This window comes from Orbicella faveolata, unplaced genomic scaffold (genome assembly GCF_042242905.1).
Source record: "Orbicella faveolata isolate gen_17 unplaced genomic scaffold, um_ofav_v1 contig_12, whole genome shotgun sequence".
Classification (NCBI taxonomy): domain Eukaryota; kingdom Metazoa; phylum Cnidaria; class Anthozoa; order Scleractinia; family Merulinidae; genus Orbicella; species Orbicella faveolata.
The window spans coordinates 9,507,770-9,530,000 of NW_028301539.1; the positions used below are offsets into that span (position 1 = coordinate 9,507,770).

General features: G+C 39.4%; 3 protein-coding genes across 6 annotated transcripts in view; 1 reads left to right on the top strand and 2 right to left on the bottom strand.

Annotated features, from left to right (window-relative positions):
- Nucleotides 1–116: 116 nt before the first annotated feature.
- On the bottom strand, nucleotides 117–4,512 carry LOC110053482 (adenosine receptor A2a-like). The gene has a single exon (XM_020759715.2). The coding sequence runs from the start codon at nucleotides 4,193–4,195 to the stop codon at nucleotides 3,224–3,226; it is 972 nt and encodes a 323-aa protein (XP_020615374.2). The 5' UTR covers nucleotides 4,196–4,512; the 3' UTR covers nucleotides 117–3,223.
- A 3,587-nt stretch (nucleotides 4,513–8,099) lies between these two features.
- LOC110050433 (uncharacterized) lies at nucleotides 8,100–12,820 on the top strand. The gene has a single exon (XM_020756343.2). The coding sequence runs from the start codon at nucleotides 8,306–8,308 to the stop codon at nucleotides 9,890–9,892; it is 1,587 nt and encodes a 528-aa protein (XP_020612002.2). The 5' UTR covers nucleotides 8,100–8,305; the 3' UTR covers nucleotides 9,893–12,820.
- A 4,096-nt stretch (nucleotides 12,821–16,916) lies between these two features.
- Nucleotides 16,917–22,231, bottom strand: part of LOC110050473 (nonsense-mediated mRNA decay factor SMG8-like) — a 24,958-nt gene continuing 19,643 nt past the window's right edge. For 2 of the 4 annotated variants that reach the window (XM_089283629.1, XM_089283627.1), the window contains one exon: nucleotides 16,917–18,045. The gene's annotated coding sequence lies outside the window, so the exon portion shown is untranslated. Of the gene's footprint in view, nucleotides 18,634–22,231 lie in introns of all 4 variants that reach the window. The other 2 variants (XM_089283628.1, XM_089283626.1) reach the window with 2 other exon arrangements.

A 22,231-nucleotide genomic window follows, 5' to 3' on the forward strand; every position in this document is an offset into this window, starting at 1 on the left:
AATCTTTACATATTCAAAACCTTTCTTTACTCTAAAAAATTGCAATTTTTTCAATTCCGTAGCATTTTCTTAGCAGATTTTTAGCGAGGAATGAAACAAAAGTCAACATAAAGCAGTTTGCTCAGGAGTACGTTTTTAATAATTATGTGTTGGTTATATACAAACTGTAAGAGCGTTTTTGTGTGTTAGTATTAATAGAGTGAGGAGGATTTATTTCAATCGAAAAAAAAGCTAATTCTAGCCGACAACAATATGATTAAAAATAATACGTTAAAGCTGTCTGATTATTTGTTTCTTGTTGCCTAAAATGATCGACCGATCGCATTAAGGCCATTTTAATATTTCATCTGTCCTAATAAATTACCAAGTAGGAGTTGACAATATGTTTCAGTTCGCAGGGCATGATAATCAGCTTGTATAACCTGTCATGTGAAAATTGCCTCAAAATTACACGAACCTATAAGAGGAATTAGCTTAAAATAAAAGCTGCTTATATCAAAACCGAGCTTTGGTAACAGCAATCACTTATAACATTACTGAGAAAATTACGAACACGCATTAATTTGCACTGCAGTGCAAACTCAAAATCAACGTCTCTTCTCAGCCAATTATCGTGGACAGGAGCCCATGTCATGAGCTCCTGTCATGGAGCAATGTTCTTCAGCAAACGGAAATTGTCTTGACCACCAGCCACTCTTAAAATTCAGTCGGGCCTCGGAAAAAAAAAAACCTAATGGCATCGTTTTTGTTCTGTGAATCCTATTTCTGATGGTTTAATTAACAGTGAATTTACGTAAACCATTCCCCACTGTCACTTTCTATTGCATACAGAATTAGAAACCTCTTTGTTATCTGTTGCTGTTTAAAACTGCTTGTGCCATCTACTAAATAACTAGACAACGAAAAGCTTTTCCCAATGAAAAGCTTTTACCACGGTTAGCTTCTCTCATTTGCAATACAAGGTAATCCAACGTGGATGCGAGGTAATTTCGAACAGAAACTACAAATTAATAGGCGATTTACATGACGATTTGACTACAACTTCCAGAATCCTTCACTTTTTCTGTTTCTTGTGTTAATTAGGGCAACTGTTATTTAAATCCCACTGAGAATTCGAAATTTAAATAACAAGGTAAAAACGAAAGGAATTCTGGTAGTTGTAGTCAAATGATGACAACGTGCAAATCTGCCTCACATAAACGCTGCATTATTTCGTGATGCAAATGAGAAAATTTAACCGTGGAAGGAGCTATTTAAAAGGGATGGTTTCACTGGTCATGTGCAGGTTATCATCTAGCCCACCCATTTCCATTGTTTATAAACCAATCAGATGCGAGTAGATAACACGTGAATAAAATCGTCGTGCCAAATAATAAATTCGATGCGCAATACTAACTTGAACATTCTCTGTGTAAATCCATTGACCTCTTCCGTGAAACTTGTGCGTCAGTCATTTCGCTAAACTTTATGTAGCCGTATACCTCGACAAGGGCGATTATTCTGCTTTCACGAAATTATAGTCTGTGATAACAGAAATACATGTAGTTGACACGAAAACGAAAAGCTACTTTATACATGGAGTCGAAACATCCAAAGGGAAATCTGCATTCTTCCGATTATTTTATAAACAATGGAATTGAATGACTACCGTTGTAGCTAGCACAACGCTGAGCTGTTTTGACTATTACCCCTATGCAAACTCAATTTGCATTGGTAATTGAGGCCGTGACTGCGAAGAGATTATGTGAGGAGAGAAAATTAAATAATTAAGTACGTTTTACATATTCGCTTTCGTTGTCAGAAAATATAGAAATCCAACGTAGATATATTAGTTTTAGCTCGTTTTGCATTTCTAAGTTACAGGTTACTGTTCCAGTTCATTAACCGTAACAAACACCTGCTAGTTCGTTGTAGGATCATAACTGTAATAAGCGTTGAACTGTAATTACTACCTGCGATAGTCTTTTGTTAAACTGTTATCTACCTGTATTGTTTTGAAAGTTATTAATCTTGTAAGCGTTGAATTCCGTTATAGCCAATCAAGCTTTCTGAAATATATTAGATAATGTTAACTTGCGACTTTTTAATAGCTTTACGTAATCCTTTAGAATTGTGCTTTCGTGCCTTGTAAAATATTCTTTGGTTACATTCCGGCTACATTCCGGTTACCTTCTGGTTGCATTCCGGTTATGTTCTGGTTGCATTCTGGTTGTGTTCTTGGATTAAAAGGATATCTTTGAACCTAAGTTCTGAGTGCTGTTGACGTCTCTGAAGATAATTCCCTGAAACAGATCCGGTACTGATCCCTGCAGCAAGAGCGTTTCCCCAGGTTTTTTACAGAAGTGCTTTCCCAGGCCAAAAACCTATTATCACAGTTAGCAACCCACCTACCCATCCAACGAGTAAGTCGGGCTTGATCTAGCTGTCCGCTTCTTCTTTCGCCTAGTCTTAAGCTTGTCCCAGGCCAGAGCGATCACTCCGTCTCGGTCCATAAACTCGCAAACTTGGCCAATATCCAGCCATCTTGACCTCACACTTGGCCAATAACCCATATATATGATCCTGTTTCACTATCATTTCTCAAATATTACAAATATTCTAGAAATAGCGAATGAAAGGGGGAGGGGTGATTCCTCCCCCAGCCATAGGAGATGAAAAAATAAACGGTCTGAAAAGTACTGAAACTGATCGTTTTTGACATTTACCCTTATAGTGTCCTCTCAAACAACTAGTGCGCTATTCGCCCTCATTCTCCATGAGCGACAATCAACTAGGCGGGGCCTTGCAATGCATCGTCAACTATTCGCGCAATTTACAGAAAGGAGGGTTCGTTGCGCAATTTTTCAGCAAGGTAAATAAAGAGTTGTCAATATTTATCAATAACATCACCAGCGCCAACAACAACAAAGGCAGAGATGTGTGCTGAAGGCTCTCTTGTTTATTGTTAATGGGGGAGAGGGAGAGAATGCAAAATTTCCAAGGGATCAATCATGGACGTAATTGTAAACCACCCCTGGGAGGAGAACTTCTAGATCCCTAGCTGCCAAGAAGATAGCCTGCGAGCAAGCTCACCTTTGAGTCACGCGTGCGGGCGACGAAGAGCAAGGCGATCCGGCGGGAACGAGTCTAGTGAAGAGGCGCTCAGAAAGGCGCCACTTTGAGGCGCCACTTTCTCGTCTCGTGGCTTCGCCGTTCGATTTCGTCTCTTTGGTGAGTTTGTTATCTAACCATCTGTAGTTAATGTTGTTACACGAGTCACTGAAGTTTCCCTGAGGCTGCTTAGTCCACCCTTGAACTTACCACAGGAGAGGATTGTCTTAAAAGCTTCTCGAAAATGTTGCATTCGCCAGGGATATACAAAGGGATTCACTCCGGAATTGGCCATCACAAGAAGAAGCTGGACGTCACGTATCCAGTGAATGAACACACAGTTGCACGCAGAACACAAGTTGATGATGTAGATACAAATACAAGAGGGGAGAAAGCATGCTAGAAATATTCCCAACACGATCATCAGTGCTTTGGCCATCTTCTTCTCCCAGAGCAAAGCTTGTCTTTTGGCGAAGTTCTCCGACGAGCTGTCGTGAAGGTCATCCCATTTGCGAACTTGAGTTCGGAAGGAGCTGAGAATTTTCGCGTGGGTGAACAAGAGCACCACGAACGTAATCACGATAGCTGTGTTGGCGAAGACGAAGCGGTAAATATTAAGCCCAACCTTGAAGTAAATAAGCGATAAAGCAGTAGAAATGATCCACGCAGAAGCCAGTAACGTGACAGCTCTGACCGCGTCCAGTCTCGTAACGTATAGAAGCGGAAACTTGATGGCTGCATAACGATCCACTGCCAAAATAATCAAGCTCAGCAAAGACGCGGTGCATGCGATGAAGTATGAGAAGTACAGGTAATTTCCGATGCGCAGGTGAAGAGAGGTTTTCAGCCCTTCTGATACATGAAACACCGCCGACAGCGGAGCTACCACGAGTCCGACGAGCACATCTGCAAGAGCCAAATTGGCCACGAAGTAGTTGAATGGAGAACGAAGATTTTTGTTCGGATCCACGAAGATGGCAAGTAGAACAAGAGAATTCCCGAGAGTCGCGACAGCCGATATAAATATGGAGATGGAGGCCGTGGTGTAAGACAGAACAGTCGGTGGAGTAACATTGGCACATGGATATTCACCAAAGAGAGACATGACCAGTCCGTAATATATCCACAATTGTCAACCCACCATGCTGTACGGAAATGACTTTAGTCATGAACGCCTTTCGATTCAACAAGGAACCGAAACACCAATATTAAAGCGAAACACCAACATGAAACAAACCAACTGGCGTTGCCCAACGTGTTCGAAAGGTCATTCCGTGCAACTTGTGTCAGATCACGTTACTCTAAACCTCGATGCTGCTATAAATCACGCAATCTTTGTTTCTATAAAATCACGCAATCCTCACAGATATCGTGACGAATGCTGAGTAAGACATGCAGCATTTTGGTCATTTTGAGAAAAAAACAGGCTCTTTCCAAAGGATTGCTAGAACAGTTTTTGTTACGTGAAATAGTTTACAAAAAAGGGGATCGAGACGCGATGTTGGGAAATCATTTTATGATTGGCCATCTGTGCCGCCCAACGATTTTCAGTCGGGCGTGATTCTAACAAATTGTTGTTTTATTAATTTAATGCGAACGGCCGTAAGAGAATTAAAATAGATGCTCTATAGTCGGTATCACAGGATTTAGGGTTAGAGGGCGCTGATCATAGCAGTTTTCCACATTTGACGGATGTCGTGATGTGTTACCAGAGTCTGTATAACTCTCTCTTAGATACACACATTCTTATCATAAGGTTTGCATTCGGGCCTGCTAAAAACCAGAAAGCCGCTCAAAACTTCTTTAAAAACCGAAAACCCCAATGGCTGCTAATTCCGAAAGTAACAAAGCTCGTTAATTTGCGGTAATGCGTCTAGGAAACAGGCGCTAAATTTCGGCAAGGTGTGACATTTTGTGCGTGATATAATTTTGAGGCCCACAGTTTTAGCTAAAACTGCGGGCCTCAAAATTATATCACGCACAAATTCTGTCACTGACACCTTGCCGAAATTTACCGCCTGTTTCCTAGACGCATTGCCGCGGAGTTTGTCATTCCTATCTGTATATCCGTAGGTGTGCTCTTACGAAATGTAAAACTCTTGTACGACTGAGTTAGGTATATATACAGGCGCTTCGTGTTGTATTGTTAAACTCCTGACGAAGTGTGCGTTAGACACACGAAACGCGTAGGAGAAATAAAGAAGTTATACAACTACAGTTCGCAGAGTGCTGCTCACTAGTTAAGTTTTTATTAAATGATTTAATTAAATTTATTAATTTGCCTTACCAGAGTCTATGTAACTCTCTCTTAGATACGCACATTCTTATCATAAGGTTTGCATTTGGGCCTCCTAAAAACCAGAAAGCCGCTCAAAACTTCTTTAAAAACCGAAAACCCCAAAAGCTGCTAATTCTGAAAGTGTCGAGGTTCGTTACTTTGGGAAGGTTACGGTATTGCCACACAAACTTGGATTTTAAAGAGGCTTGCCATGAACCAACATCATGACAATGTTATTGTTGTTGTTGTCGTTGTTTTGTCTTTTTGTACTAGAAGACTTGGGACAGGGTACTGGCAATTTAGGGTGAAGGGAGATTAAACAAGTTTTAAATGCGAGCAACAGGCGCTAGGGGATGATTCTCTATGAGTTCAGGGAATTTAATCGACCGTGAGAATAATTAACCCTGGCAGTCACGAGGGTAGACCTGTTTCATTACTTTACAAGTTATTTCTTGCATCAAGACTCAAGCTAGGGGAAAAGTGAAAATTTAAGAACTATGAGTCCACTGCTTGAGTGAATACCGTCGCAACTTTTCAACTCCCTCAGACAAATTTGAAATCCCACATTTGCAGCGTATCCTCTGTCCAGCAGTGCGAGCAGTGGAGTCAAGTACACCATCACATGGACGTTCGTTCAAACCCTAAATTGATATATTGTGTAATTTCTGATGACCGAGAGACGAATTAGTCAGAAGTGATTATTCTGACGGCAGCATGGAGAGGCTCGCGGGGCGTCATGGAATGTTTAGGGCATTTAGGCATTTGGCGGGAGATTGGGTCATTCTTTGTTAATAGTCGGTCTTCGTGTTCGTCCACCATTTTTATTAAGCTTTTGTTGTAACAGCTTGTATGTAAAATATGTCCTACTTTATTGCAATGATTTTGTACCCTTTCCTCGGGGTTTTGTTAACACATCAAAAGGGTGTTTTTTAGTGGTTTTCCAAATCTGGCGTAGCACAAGTTCTAATTGTTAGAACCAAAGAGTTGTAATTTGCCAGGATACAGATTATGTTGTAAGACGGAATATAGATGAGATGACTGACTGATGCATCTTCAACTGAAACTATTCACACTGCATGTCTTTTGTTAGTGTAGTCTGAATAGTAGATTGTTGCATGGAGTATAAATAATTAAAAAGACGAAAGGCGTGGCTTGGGATTCGTGGCGTTACGCAAAATGAAACTGCTAGTTGTGGCTTGTAGTTTCGGACAATTTTCGGAGAATAACTTTGAGTGGAAAAAGGTGCACCGCATTGCTTATACCTTCCTGTCTCGACCAGTCAACCGCTACGTATTCCTTTCCAGTCGTCCAAAGCGGAATTTTCGTGATCCCCTCTTTCCCTCGACTAGGCATACCATCATAAGCTAATCACTGCATAGTCATTTTCCTTTTAGGGCGAATAGAACCGGAAGTTGCAACAAACCATTCAAAACCGGAAGCGTTAACTCACTCGACCCAGTCTACTACAGCTTCGTTGGTCGGGTCGTGTTTCATGTCAAACTCCTGGAGTACTAAGCTCACAAAAACATTGCAAGCCGGACCCAAAAATTCCGGCCAAACTCCTATCATGTACGCTCTTTCTTTCCTTTTTTGTTCTTGCTCTCAAAACTTATGAACGATAACAGGACAAATGATTAGCTGCTGACAAGTGTTCACTAAATTGCAGGCTCGCTGAGGCAATGCAATCTTATGGGGAAGGAGAAAAAAACTTTTTTTCCTAGCTATTCTAAATCAACATGGAGGGTTTTTGTTGTTGTTGTTGTTTTCTTTTGACGGTATACCTACCAATATTGTAGCCTCTGTAGTACGAACCAACGTACTAAACAGGGCAATCAATTCTAGCGAAAATCCGTCATATTATAGCTGGTTTTCACATGACGTCACTAAAATTCGAACTACAAAACTATTGATCTTCCTGAGATTTTACTTAAATAATGTATAAGAGCAGCTGAAAACTAATATTCATACAAATTTTCGCTCTGAATAGGTTTTTGGTTTTGTGATACACTACGCTTGAATTTCTAAGCTTTTGCGTGACGCGGCATTTACGTGACGGCCAAGAGAGCTGTCATGATGGTTAAAAACGTGTCTTATTTCGGGGAAAAGTAATGTTTAATGTTTTAGAGTTTCTCGAGAGATAAATTCACGTTTTTGTAGCAAAACTCAGTGACAGATGTTTCTGTTGGTTTCCGGCCGCCATGTTGGTGCCCATACGGATGGGCACCAGCATGGCGTCTCCATACAAATCTCTATAAATTTGGGTAAAAAATTTCTCCGCATATCTCGCATAAGAAAAATTGCTGTGACCACAGTCTTGGCGAGAGTCTTTGCATATTTACTTTCTTTCATTTCCCAGATTCTGGACTTTATCTGTTGACCGGTTTTGATTTTTATTTTGATCTATTTTGAATTGCATGACACTGAAAACCAGCAATTGATCCGCTTCTAGTGATATTGCTCATCTGCTCAAAGTGTGTTTGCTACAAAGGAAAGAATGCTTTTGTTTATACACACTAAAGAATGTCTATACACTGCCTGAAAGTAAAATAATTGACGCGGTACTTTATATAAGCCAGTGTAAGCCATATATCACTGAATACTACATAATTCAACAGTGATTTACGAGTGAACTGAACTTTATGCCATACCTGTTTTTCGCTGAGACTGTATATAAACGTGTTAGTAAGAACACCATTGTAAGTGTTTCATACCATAAATACTATCAGCAATTGTTTGATGTTCAAAACAGCTATTGCCTTGAAGGCATTTAAAAAGTGCTTTGTGAGGCACTCGTCCATAGCCGCTTGTCTAACAATTTGGGCGTGCCTTAGCTATTTTGCATCTATATATTTTTCCTTCTTCCTCCAGCTACTCAATAAATCACCTCAGGTTGCCGAGTAGAAGGTTCTTAAGCCGAAAGTGGTGTACGTGATATCGATGGCGGAGTTCATCTTCAAGTGTGGCCTGTTTTTCCTTGGTGAAATCCGAAATAAGGTAACAGAGATGCTGAGTAAAGGAGATGTGGTGGATCGTGATCTCCGCAACCTCATAGTGGATGACATCAAAGATATTAGATCGAAGATAGATTCAATGGCAAGAAAAGATCTCCTAGCATGTATCAATATCTTTGCGGAAGAATTCGCAAATATCACGAACCGCGGGATAAGAAAGGAGGATGAGAATTACTCAACTGACAGGGTATTGCCTGAATCAACAATAAGGCAGCTCGAAGCCGCAAAGCTAAAAGCAACAGAGGCCTTCAGTAACGAAGTTCTGGACATTTCGGATCGCATCTTGGCTGCAAAATACCGCATTCGAACAACACTTCTAATGACGTTAGACAAACCCGCAAACGCATTCACGTCGTGCATAACAATCCTTAAACAGCTAAATGACGATTGTACGATCCAGAGGACGTTTCGAGATCATTTTTCACGGGGGATTAGAGTTTGGCGGCCGGGATTTAGACTGGGCAGTCGACGTGAAGAAATTATTTCCTCTGTTTGTGAAGTCAACCGTTTGGTATATGATATAATGCAAATGGAGGTATATGACGAAGCCAGCCAACTCTACAGCTTGCCTGCTGTTCACACTGGAAACGAAGTGATCGATCCTCTGCGCGATCTGAAGGTGGCGGAAGTTCTGAGTACGAGAGAGATGAAGGATGTTTCTGTCCTGTGGTCATTTGGCCAAAAGGGTGACGGAAAACTAAAGTTTCCGCAGAGTATTGCAACAAATACACTAGGAGACTTCATCGTAGCGGACAGTGGAGATCGTAAGATAAAGGTGTTTGACAGAAGAGGACATTTCCTGAAATCTTTCCGCTGTCGAAGTGATGACGTGGAACACGAAACCTTAGATCTTGATACTGACGGGGCTGACAACGTGTATTTGCTTGTCGTAGAGAATGATATGTACGAAGTTCATGTGTTTGACAAGCACGGCAACTGGATATGGAACTTCCCGCTGAAAAAGACGTCTAAAGGGCGTGCGCTTGCAGTGGACAGGGGAACCGGGTACGTGTTGGTATTGGAAGGAGAAATCGGGGCAAAGTGCAACGCCGTGGTGGAGGTCTACGAACGATCCAAGGACGATGGACATTTTGTTCGCAGCTTTGGCGAGAGATACTTGAGTGATGCTGTAGATATCGCTGTTGCTAGAGATGGTCGCATTTATGTCCTGGATAGTTCCTTCAGTGGAGACCGAAAGTCGATAAGCTCGTTCAATGGGAAGGGAGAGCGTCTTAGCGTGTTCGAAGTTGTTCCTAATGCGGTTGCTGTGTCATTTCACCACGGTGATTCGAGTGTGGTTGTCGCTTCACTTCCGTTTCATGCAGAATCACTAAAGCGTCGAGCTAAGATCTCGCTTTACTCAGTCTCGGGCAATCATTGGCGCACGATCGACCTCGACGCAAGTGGTGTCACCTCAGTGGAAAGCATTGCAGTCACCGAGAACGGATGCATTGTTGTAGCACTAACAGAAGACTTCTCTGGTGTACTTCAAAACAAGGTTATAGTTTTGTAAAGGACTAAAATTCCAGTGTGATTAGTAGCGTTTTATAAATTATGTATTTTATTGCTTGAATGCCTCAGCTGTCAAGACGCCGTGACTTTATTTAAGGTATTCAGTGGAACAACAAAACGTGCTATCAAGCGTAGTGTAGGGCGTTCAATAACTTGAATTGACTTTAGGTGCAACAAAAACAGAACTTTACTTTGAAACTTCCTATTTATGCACAGAACGTTGCATTTTTGTCCACCATCCACTGACTTGTAGTTTTGTAACTGGTTATATTTACAAAATCGTTTTGCGTAGCATTTCATTTCTTTGTATCAGGGTTCGCCGGTGTAAATCTCTTATCCTGTGTCGAGTGACTCAAGCAACATTTTAAGTGAGTTTTTAGGGGTATGTTGGAAAGAAAAAAGAGTGCAATATATCTGACAGTATCAATCGAACATTAGATCGTGTGTATTTACATAGTTAGATGCAGAGATAATATAGAGTTTGAAAAATCGAAAATCGAAATAGTGTTTGCACGATTTTCAAGCCTTCATTGCATCATGCATTCAAGTGTGAATCAGTCACACATTGTACAGTTTTGTAACTGGTTATTATTACATCATTGTATCATGCATTGAAGCGTGAATCAGTCACATATTGTACAGTGTTGTAACTGGTTATTATTACACCATTGTTAAGTGTTGCATGTCAGTTCTTTGTATTACAAGAAGATCTGTTAGATCTTATAACCGCGCTTTTAAAATTTAACTGTTTGCTTAGCACTACCGTTGGAACGCAGTGCACATTCCAAAGCAGTCATTGATGATTCTTTTCTTACTGTAGACATCACATCACTTGATCAACACAAACTGTATTATTGCACCATCAGTGGTAGCCATTGACAAATCTCCGATGACCTAATGGTCTTAATCTTTGTAGAACTTTCTTCGGGATATGTATGGGCATGAACGATATAAATGACACGATAATAACACTATTAACAACAGCTTTCTTTCTTAAAAGTCATGATTAAATTTAATTGGTGTTTTCCACGAGTAAAGGGCTAGTAAAGTAGTCACACAAGCCATATAATTTAATAATAAAACTCTATCCCGACCGATGTATCGATTTTGGTCACTCCAGTGACCACAGATTGAAAACGTGACAGAAAATTGGCGTTACTTTCGATTCTCACCAAATTTGGACAGTGGGATGATCTCATCATTAGCCAATTATAGGCCATCTTTCAGCTCTTTTCGTCATATCCCCCCCACGGGAGAATTTTGTCAAGTTAGCTAATTTAGTATGCAAACCAACGTAATGGCGGTCACCGTCGACGAAATGTTTATTTGCTCAAAACTGGGGCAAAATCTTTCGGAGATGGAAATCAAGACATTTGTAAGGATACAGAAAGTAATTTGGGGCCGGTTGCTGGCTTCTAGGGCTGAATTTATCCAGAAGTAAGCTGTATTTTCGTTTTCATGCCGAAAGCCATGCGATGAAATATTATCGGCTTGTTCTCCTGTCTTGTTCTGTTTTTCTCTTGGTCTTTTTTGTAGCCCGCCGAGGTCAGTCTTTCGTCTAAATCAGTTGAAAAAGGTTCGAAAAAGATGTTCCCATTCAAGTTTAAGCTCTCAGGCGATAATTCTGGAGTTTTTTGACCGAAACATCGGCTTTGTTTTGTTCGTGTTTTTCGGTTGCTATGGGCGACCGTGGCTTCCTTTGTTAGGTCAAGTCTGGGAAGTGAGGTCACAAAAAAATTCTAATTAATTCTGGTTTTGTTCGATTTCGCTGAAATTTTAACATGATAAAGCTGGATTGTTAAGGAATAGATTTACCGTCTGCCGATGTGTGGTAGCTATTAACGTTGAAGTGTTATATCGCTTCGAAGTCAGGGTTTTGAAGATATTTTTTTGCAACATGTGGGTTCGGCGTGATTTTGTAATCAGAGGTGTCGGTTGACCCCGAAGGAAAAAATATCCGGAAAAGGTCATTTCATGGACGATTCAAACGAATATAGATATGTATATGTTCCGAGCTAAATTTCTGGTGAAAAAATATAATTTTTGACGAGCGCTGGGTTTTTAATTTTTTCCCGCGAAAGATGAGATTTATTAATGTTTCAACAGCTTTTGGCGAGTAAACATCACAGGTTGCGTGACTCAAAATTTGGCCGAGTGGAAGCTTGGGTCTGCTTGCACAGAAGTCGAAAAAAAAAACAAGAAGATCTGTTAGATCTTATAACCGCGCTTTTAAAATTTAACTGTTCGCTTAGCACTACCGTCGGAACGCAGTGCACATTCCAAAGCAGTCATTGATGATTCTTTTCTTACTGTAGACATCACATCACTTGATCAACACAAACTGTATTATTGCACCATCAGTGGTAGCCTTTGACAAATCTCCGATGACTTAATGGTCTTAATCTAGAACTTTCTTCGGGATATGTATGGGCATGAACGATATCAACGACACAATAATAACACTATTAACAACAGCTTTCTTTCTTAAAAGTCATGATTAAATTTAATTGGTGTTTTCCACGAGTAAAGGGCTAGCAAAGTAGTCACACAAGTCATAAAAAAACCCTATCCCGACCGATGTATCGATTTTGGTCACTCCAGTGACCACAGATTGAAAACGTGACAGAAAATTGGCGTTACTTTTGATTCTCACCAAATTTGTCGTATCCCCCCCCTCTCGGGAGAATTTTGTTAAGTTAGCTAATTTAGTATGCAAGCCACCGTAATGGCGGTCGCCGCCGGCGAAATGTTTATTTGCTCAAAATTGGGGCAAAATCTTTCGGAGATGGAAATCAGGACATTTGTAAGGATACAGAAAGTAATTTGGGACCGGTTGCTGGCTTCTAAGGCTGAATTTATCCAGAAGTAAGCTGTATTTTCGTTTTCGTGTCGAAAGCCACGCGATGAAATATTATCGGCTTGTTCTGCTGTCTTGTTCTGTTTTTTCTCTTTGTCGTTTTTGTAGCCCGCCGAGGCCAGTCTTTCGTCTAAATCAATTGAAAAAGGTTCGAAAAAGATGTTCCCATTCAAGTTTAAACTCTCAGGCGATAATTGTGGAGTTTTTTGGCCGAAACGTCGGCTTTGTTATGTTCGTGTTTTTCGGTTGCTATGGGCGACCGTTGCTTCCTTTGTTAGGACAAGTCTGGGAAGTGAGGTCACAAAAAAATTCTAATTAATTCTGGTTTTGTTCGATTTCGCTGAAATTTTAACACGATAAAGTTGGATTGTTAACGAATAGATTTACCGCCTGCCGATGTGTGGTAGCTATTAACGCTGAAGTGTTATATCGCTTCGAAGTCAGGGTTTTGAAGAGATTTTTTTGCAACATGTGGGTTCGGCGTGATTTTGTAATCTGAGGTTTCCGTTGACCCCGAAGGAAAAAATATCCGGAAAAGGTCATTTCATCGACGATTCAAACAAATATAAATATGTATATGTTCCGAACTAAATTTCTGGTGAAAAAATATAATTTTTGACGAGCGCTGGGTTTTTAATTTATTCCCGCGAAAGATGAGATTTATTGTTTCAACAGCTTTTGGCGAGTAAACATCACAGGTTGCGTGACTCAAAATTTGGCCGAGTGGAAGCTTGGGTCTGCTCGCACCGAAGTCGAAAAAAAAACAAGAAGATCTGTTAGATCTTATAACCGCGCTTTTAAAATTTAACTGTTCGCTTAGCACTACCGTCGGAACGCAGTGCACATTCCAAAGCAGTCATTGATGATTCTTTTCTTACTGTAGACATCACATCACTTGATCAACACAAACTGTATTATTGCACCATCAGTGGTAGCCGTTGACAAATCTCCGATGACTTAATGGTCTTAATCTAGAACTTTCTTCGGGATATGTATGGGCATGAACGATATCAACGACACAATAATAACACTATTAACAACAGCTTTCTTTCTTAAAAGTCATGATTAAATTTAATTGGTGTTTTCCACGAGTAAAGGGCTAGCAAAGTAGTCACACAAGTCATAAAAAAACCCTATCCCGACCGATGTATCGATTTTGGTCACTCCAGTGACCACAGATTGAAAACGTGACAGAAAATTGGCGTTACTTTTGATTCTCACCAAATTTGTCGTATCCCCCCCCCCTCTCGGGAGAATTTTGTTAAGTTAGCTAATTTAGTATGGAAGCCACCGTAATGGCGGTCGCCGCCGGCGAAATGTTTATTTGCTCAAAATTGGGGCAAAATCTTTCGGAGATGGAAATCAGGACATTTGTAAGGATACAGAAAGTAATTTGGGACCGGTTGCTGGCTTCTAAGGCTGAATTTATCCAGAAGTAAGCTGTATTTTCGTTTTCGTGCCGAAAGCCGTCCGATGAAATATTATCGGCTTGTTCTCCTGTCTTGTTCTGTTTTTTCTCTTTGTCGTTTTTGTAGCCCGCCGAGGCCAGTCTTTCGTCTAAATCAGTTGAAAAAGGTTCGAAAAAGATGTTCCCATTCAAGTTTAAACTCTCAGGCGATAATTGTGGAGTTTTTTGGCCGAAACGTCGGCTTTGTTATGTTCGTGTTTTTCGGTTGCTATGGGCGACCGTTGCTTCCTTTGTTAGGACAAGTCTGGGAAGTGAGGTCACAAAAAAATTCTAATTAATTCTGATTTTGTTCGATTTCGCTGAAATTTTAACACGATAAAGCTGGATTGTTAAGGAATAGATTTACCGCCTGCCGATGTGTGGTAGCTATTAACGCTGAAGTGTTATATCGCTTCGAAGTCAGGGTTTTGAAGAGATTTTTTTGCAACATGTGGGTTCGGCGTGATTTTGTAATCTGAGGTTTCCGTTGACCCCGAAGGAAAAAATATCCGGAAAAGGTCATTTCATCGACGATTCAAACAAATATAAATATGTATATGTTCCGCGCTAAATTTCTGGTGAAAAAATATAATTTTTGACGAGCGCTGGGTTTTTAATTTATTCCCGCGAAAGATGAGATTTATTGTTTCAACAGCTTTTGGCGAGTAAACATCACAGGTTGCGTGACTCAAAATTTGGCCGAGTGGAAGCTTGGGTCTGCTCGCACCGAAGTCGAAAAAAAAAAAACCACGGGTAAACCATGAACCGCGCTCGGCCCATGGCCGCGCGGTTAAAAAACCACGGGTAAACCATGTGTACCGTTGCAGTTATGTCCTACATAGCAGACATGTCCTCTGACGTAATGTAATATACGGAGCCAATCATATCATGCGTTCTATCTAATAACACGCAGCATAAGACTGGTAACTAAACTCCGTTGCAGTTCGGTCTTCGAGCAAAATTGATTTTTGGAGGGGTAGCGTACGGAAGCAGTATTTGACTATGTATGTCTTTACTCTGAACCAGAGTGACTCTGAACGTAAATATGCAGCGACTATTTACAAGAATGGCATTTACCTCACAAGATTTCTATCGGAAATTGACCACTTAGTGTGTTTTCAGTTTCAAATTCAACATGAAAGTTCGATCGAAGATTTAAACAGTGGTTGCTCTCCGATTTGCGAACTGCGTGTTCCCGGCCAGCCAATATTAAACTCCGCGCTTTGGTTATCCTCAAATTATTCAGATCGTTTAATGATATTACAGAGGCAAAACAAAATTCTGAGAAGCAGTGTAACCAATTTTAGTTTCGGTGCTGTAAAACTACCACTCAATCTGCGCAATATTTCTCTATTCCCAATCTTGTCACTCACACGAAATCCGGTTCGCGAAAGCCCTCTTCTCAGTATAAGTTTGTTGAGGCTGACTGAACCTTTTTGGGTAAGACGTCTCCTGTAGCATCGAACATTTATTACAGAAATTTTCTTGTCGAGTAGATTTTTATGGCCGGAGTGCTTTCTAACTGTTCCTAGTTCGCTTTGCTTTACGAAACAGCAGTAGTAGTCGAAAAACCATAGAGCACTTTGTGGCCTATTGAAAACACCACAGAGCGCTTTGTGGCCTACTCAAAACACCACAGAGCGCTTTGTGGCCTATTCAAAACACCACAGAGCGCTATGTGGTGTTTTATTTTGGGATTTAACATTGAAAACTGGATGGCTCGTTGACTCGCAAGTATCTCACAGCTATTTTCTGAGATAATTTGGTTTTTCCAATTTTCACACCACAAAGCGCTTTGTGGCCTATTCAAAACACCGCAAAGCGCTTTGTGGCCTATTCAAAACACCACAAAGCGCTTTGTGGCCTATTCAATACACCAGAAAGCGCTTTGTGGTCGTCATCGTAATCATAGCGATTCTGTCAGTGGAAGTTATACTATGTGGACAAAACTGGCAGAGGGGCTCTCTTATTTTGACAGGGAGGTTCGCAAAATTTTCGCACCACCCCTTACATTAATTATGCATGCAATTTTTTTGACTGACTCGTTCTTTTCACGATTGCTGTTTGAGTATAATGTGATAGTTTGAGATAGTTGCATACATAATTAATGTATGGCGCTGTACGGAAATCGTACCTGGAGGTTAGCCGAGTGCTCTCAAAGAAACCTCTGAAAGGAACCAATAGGTTTTCGCAAACGTGCTGAGCAGGGTTATGTTGAACACTATTTCAGTTTTTGTTTTTAGAAAGAAATATCACCGAATCTCGGATATAAGACTTGATACCCTTAAAAGTACTCGTTATGGTTATCAGACAGAGCACTGACTGCTAATGAGATTTGCATTCCTGGGATCGGCTGGAACTAGCTACAACGGGTGCGTGTTATTAACCGGAAGAGACGATGAAATGAAAGCAGAAGGTTGAAAATTAGGAATTCAGTGATACCTCAACCTATCACTTGTTTCGGTTAGAGAATCTTAGAGGGATTTATTATGTTCATTGATTTATAGCTCTGTTGTTAGTCCTCGTTTGTAGGCACACCCCTCAGGAATTTAGCATTGAACATGGAATGAAACTTACGTCGGATACTGATACGGGTATTTCTTTTTTTTAATAAGTCTATGGATCTCGCCATAACATTGCAAGGCGAAGAACTCGACCAATGTTTTACCAACACGGACCTCATACTAGTTCAATAACATAATTCAGTTATGACAGAGAAGATTACAAATCTTTTTTTATTTATTTATGGCTAGACTGGAATTTATACAGCTGGTGTTTTCATGAGCAGGTATAATTACCATTATCACTATCAACTGGAATCTTGTAGATCTTTCTACACACGGGCGAACCAAAACAATCTGACTTGTGACCTTGAATTAATTCGCTTGAATTATCTGCAGTGCTCACGTATGATACAAACCGTTGCTTTATCCAAACATTTTCGAAAATTGTATTTTAGGGCATGTTTTTAGCCTGTGTTGTAAAACCACTATAATCTTGAGATTTGTATTGTTACAAAGGCAAAATAACCAAAGTTAGAATTAGTTTGAGAAATTCTATTTTTGACAGATAAATGCCTTTTGGACATAGTAATATAATACTTATCATTGCATTTAGAGTGGTGCACTTCTAACAAAGGCCACCAAACTAATTTTTTTTCATCATTTTTTCACATGTTTTCAACAACTTTCCTATGGCTTCCATTCAAATCTGGCAAATTCAAATTATGAAAAGAAATGTGAGAGGTGGAGTTGTCGACTGATCAACAGGTTACATGATGCTTGATATTTTCACCATTCATGCATTTTGATTAGCTTATTTAAACCAAGGAAGGTGGACACAGTTAGTCAGGCACGACTGTGACTGGGTTCTTATTACAAAGATGAAAAGTTCTGTCACTCTTTTGTCCCTTAAATCTAGATCCAACAAACTAGTCACAGGCAACACAGTGATTTGTGGTTCATTTAGTAAAAAAAAAAAGTAATGACACATTTTCTTCAGCCTTTGAGCTTGGGCTAATTTGAATAAGCTGTTGTAAATGTAGAACAATCAAAACAATTTCAGACTCATCCTCTATTTACTTAATTATTACTTATTAATACATCTGTTAAAGAAATCCTGATGAAAATTTAAAAAATCCTCGAAATAAATACTGATTTTATCACTGTCACTAAACTCATCCTCTATTAACTTTCTGTAGACGTGTTCATCATCATTGTCTTGTTCTTCTTGCCCTTCCGCTTGTTCTTCTTGATCCTCTTGTCCTTCTTCTTCTTCTTTGTCTTCTTCTAACTCCCCCTCCTCCTCATCGATCATATCATCTAATGCCTCCAGGTATGGTTTGGCCAGGCTATTAAAAATATGGAGAGGGATTTACTTCATCAATAGACACAACAATATTGTGGAAAACTGAAACTTTCTGTGAAGGGGCCTGTTACGGCTATTTCGTGTTTTCTTTGTGTCCTTTTTTGTTCCGTATGTTAATGCATTTTTTCACACTCTACATGCTTTTTTTTCTCGCGTCGTATGTAAATTTCGTTGCGTATATATTTGTGTTATCCTTTCATGTTAATTTAGTGCTAGTTTATCATCCGGTACACTTGTATCCTCTTGGTTCCCTGAACCCCGTTGCCAGCATTTTGGGAGCCGTTTAGTTTATCGTCTGTTTGTATTTTCCTCTTAGTTTTCTGCCGTCTTCAGTTAGTTATTTGTAGTAATTCGTTTCATGTTTATCTTTAGGAATTTACCTTCCTCCTACGGAAAGTGAAATAAATTTGCTGGACTAATTGAAACTCGCTTTAAGTTGTGTCTGAAGTCGGCCTTTGCCTCTTCAGGGCCCATTTCTTGAAACTTCCTGGCTATTCAAGGGCTTGTCAACTTACAAGGACCGTTTTCAGGCTGCTGTTTTGGGCCCAAAGCACCAAACTACCTAATGAAACTTAAATCAGTTTTTAAAAAGAGCATTGGAATTATAATCTAAAGTACAACAGTAATATTATTATAATTCAAATTATAAATATTCATACTGTATTTTGTTTTTTCACGAGGAATGTGAACGCCTTAAAGAGATCTTTTCCCGACTGTGCTATCCTGACGACCTTGTGCAGTCAATCATTCGCAGATTTATTGAATCAAAAGTGTCCGAGGATTCACATACTCGAGTGGCTGATAAAAGAGAAGCCCCAGTCAGAATCGTGTTGCCCTACAAGGACCAGAAATCTGCAAACGTAGTACGTAAACAGCTGGCTGACCTCAGTCAGAAGATCAACGCAGATATTAGCCCAGTTTACACAAGTAGAAAGATCAAGGATGAAATTAAGGTCAGGGAAGACAAGCAGCCTCTTGTGAGTCAACAATGCGTGGTGTATTCATTTCAGTGTGGCCTGTGTGATGCAGGCTATGTCGGTTACACGTGCTGACACCTACACCAACGAATTGAAGAACACAAAGGATTGGCAATCGGAAACCACCTCAGAGAGCAGCACAATATGGCGCCAGAAGACATCGTACAGAGTTTTCGAATCTTAAGAAAGTTTCAGAACAAACTTGGCTGCCTTATTTTTGAAATGTTTTTTATCAAAGAACTGAAACCAATGCTAAACAAACAGTGGGATTCAATTCGCGCCAAATTATTTGTTTAGAGCAATTCTTGCTAAGATTATTTTATTTTTAACACTTTTTCACATATTTTATCACATTTTAGCGTTCGCCACATTTTTATCTATTATAAGTTGTTTTTAACATATTTATGGCTATATGCTAATGTAGAAAATTTACTCACTTGAGTGCTCTCTCAATTAATTTGGTGTTAATCAATTTATTGTCATTAACTCCAAAGAAACCAATCTGAACAACTGTCAGGGCTTGCTGTCAGGGCTTGCAAACTCCAATTCCTCTTAGAGTGAAAACAAGGTGTTTTCCTTCCACATCTACATGGGAGAGTATCATAATTTATGTGGGTGGTGGTGGTGTATCGAGTTGTGTTTGACAAACCCTTTTCATTTTTTATGTTTCTGCATATAGCAATATAAAGGAACTGTTTTTTAACTGTTTAATAGCAAACCACTTTATTTTTAAAAAGTGTCTGTTATTTTTATTTAAAGTTAATTTGGCTAGCAATTCCTTGCTATTTAAATGTATGTTGCTTGAAAACTGTGATCTGGTGGCTCTAGATGCAATTTGAGTTTTTCTGTAATTTTGAAAAGTCAAGCCCCACTGTTTGTTATTAATATTGTATCAAAAGGATAACACCATTCTTATCATGGTTATTCTATTGATTCCATTTCATCATTACTTAAGGTGGTTCTGCAGTTATTGTGGGCACACTACCCCATGTCAAAGTTTGCAACATAATTTTTGGGGCATTGAAGTGTTGGCTAACAAATTTTGGGAAATATTTTGTCTTTCACTCGGTGATAATGTTACTTAATTCCATTTACTGGGGATAATATTTTTATTCTTACTGGTGTTTGACTGGACCCCATTTTTTGGACAACAACACTACCAGTAAAAAAAATTTTGCTGGCATACTTTTACTCAATTTCTGGAACCAGCTTATTTTGACTTAATACAAACCATGCCCAAGTTTCGGGGAAATCATTTGAGCAGAAGTTCAGAAGTATTAACTTAAAGGTCAAAGACATGTAAACTCAACTCTAACATTCACTGAAAGTTTCTACAATTGACTCTCATTTCCAAAACAAGCCATGAACCCAAATTTTGTGAGAAGCTTGCCCCAAAGCTTGCTAAATAAAAGTGGCTAGTCAATTAGTGATCGTGTGAACCATAAAAAGCATTAATCCCTAGTTCTTAAAATACAATAAAATGCTTGATAACCTCATTGAATTTTCAAAGATGCATTTTGCAACAGTATTTGGAAATAACTTTTGTGTCAAAGTCTTTCCACACAAATTGTTCAGTATGGCAATATTTTGGCTATAAGTTTTACTGTTGTGACTCAAAAAGAAATGGGGCACTGTTGTCAGGATTGTAAGCTACTCCCCGACTGATCTCTGGTGAGGAAGAGAAGCAGTTTTATTAATCTATGATTACAAATACAAAATAGGTACTACAGGTACAGGCTGAGCCATCTTTTTGCCATTCCTTAATATATAGTTAAAAAGACAGTTATTAATAATAACAATAATAATAAATAAAAATAGCAATAAAAACAACAACGATGACAACAAAAATAATAACAATAATATTAATGATAATGATGTGCTTCTGGGCATGAATTATGTTTTTATTCATGACAGTTGGTTCATCATATTTGACCAGTAAAAGTGCTTCACTGGGTCTATTTGTTAGAAAAGTGGAGTCTCATCAAAATGTGTGGGCACAGTTCATGGATGTTTAAAATCTTGTGAGGGATGTGCTCTATGACTGATTAATCACCCAATGAATCACTGTTGCAACACCAAAACAAGAAGGCAAGTTTATAAAAAAGTTGAGCATTTCTGCAAGTTGAAATTTTCTCGCGAGTGCTAATGGGCAACAAAAGTCTACTAGGTAGGCAACTAAAAAGACACACGGGGAACCAACAAAAAGAGAACTAGTTGCCCAAAGGGCAAATTAGCAAGAAAGTTAGTGTCGAACACTGCATTAATAGCCATCAAGCTCATTCTAAGAGCTTTGTGGCATCCAAAAGTTTTCTTTACTCTGCCTCCTTGACTCCTCAACCTCTCTTAATTCATTTATGTTTGTTGTGCCCCAAACCACTGCAGGAAAGAAAGTGAGTGCTTTGTACACTGTAAGTATACATGTAGAATACAGTAGGGGCAATTGTACATGTATGGTTTACCAGTTTTGTCATTTAAGTTAAGGTTGTCATTTGCTAACACAGAAAGCTCAACTTCCTACAAGCCGTCTTGTTCACGGCTTTTGGGGTTTTAAATAAGAGTCACAACAAAGAATAGAAAAAATATGTGCACTGCGACAAATGCTTGAGTAACTACATATGATATGCAAATATCTTCTGTGTAACATGCAGCAAAAATTGCTTGTATCACTGCCATACATCTATACCTTAACCTATAATATACCACAGAACCTCCCAAACTACCGGTAAGTTGAGACTTTTATTTTATATCAATTTTAAAAACAAAATTATTTTGTTCTAGTGGGGACAATGGGTTGTTGACTAGTTTAATGGATACACAAGGATAATAAGCTGTGCATTAACGTGGTACTGTACAATCACTTCTTCCTTAAGATTTTGAAACTCCATCTACTAAACACTCCCTGTGCTAAATTTTAAGCCTTCATAGCAGGGATGAACAGGAATTAAAAACTAGAAACTGGCTAATTCATCCACGTGCGAAGAAGATGTGTTTTGAAAAATAGTTGGCCTTCTCTAACACATAATAGTTGGCTTTCTCTAATACATAAGAGTTGGCTTCCTCTAACACATTTGGTTTGCAATGTTCTTCTTAGTATTGCTGGAGTACTTAGTGTACAAGAAAAAACTCATAAGCTAACCAGATATTGAAGCATAATATGAGGACATAAGCCCTAAAATTCTTGAGAGAGTGCTG

Bases quoted from the DNA above. Each gene is read 5' to 3' on its own strand.
- LOC110053482 (XM_020759715.2), bottom strand. From the start codon at position 4,195: ATGTCTCTCTTTGGTGAATATCCATGTGCCAATGTTACTCCACCGACT.
- LOC110050433 (XM_020756343.2), top strand. From the start codon at position 8,306: ATGGCGGAGTTCATCTTCAAGTGTGGCCTGTTTTTCCTTGGTGAAATC.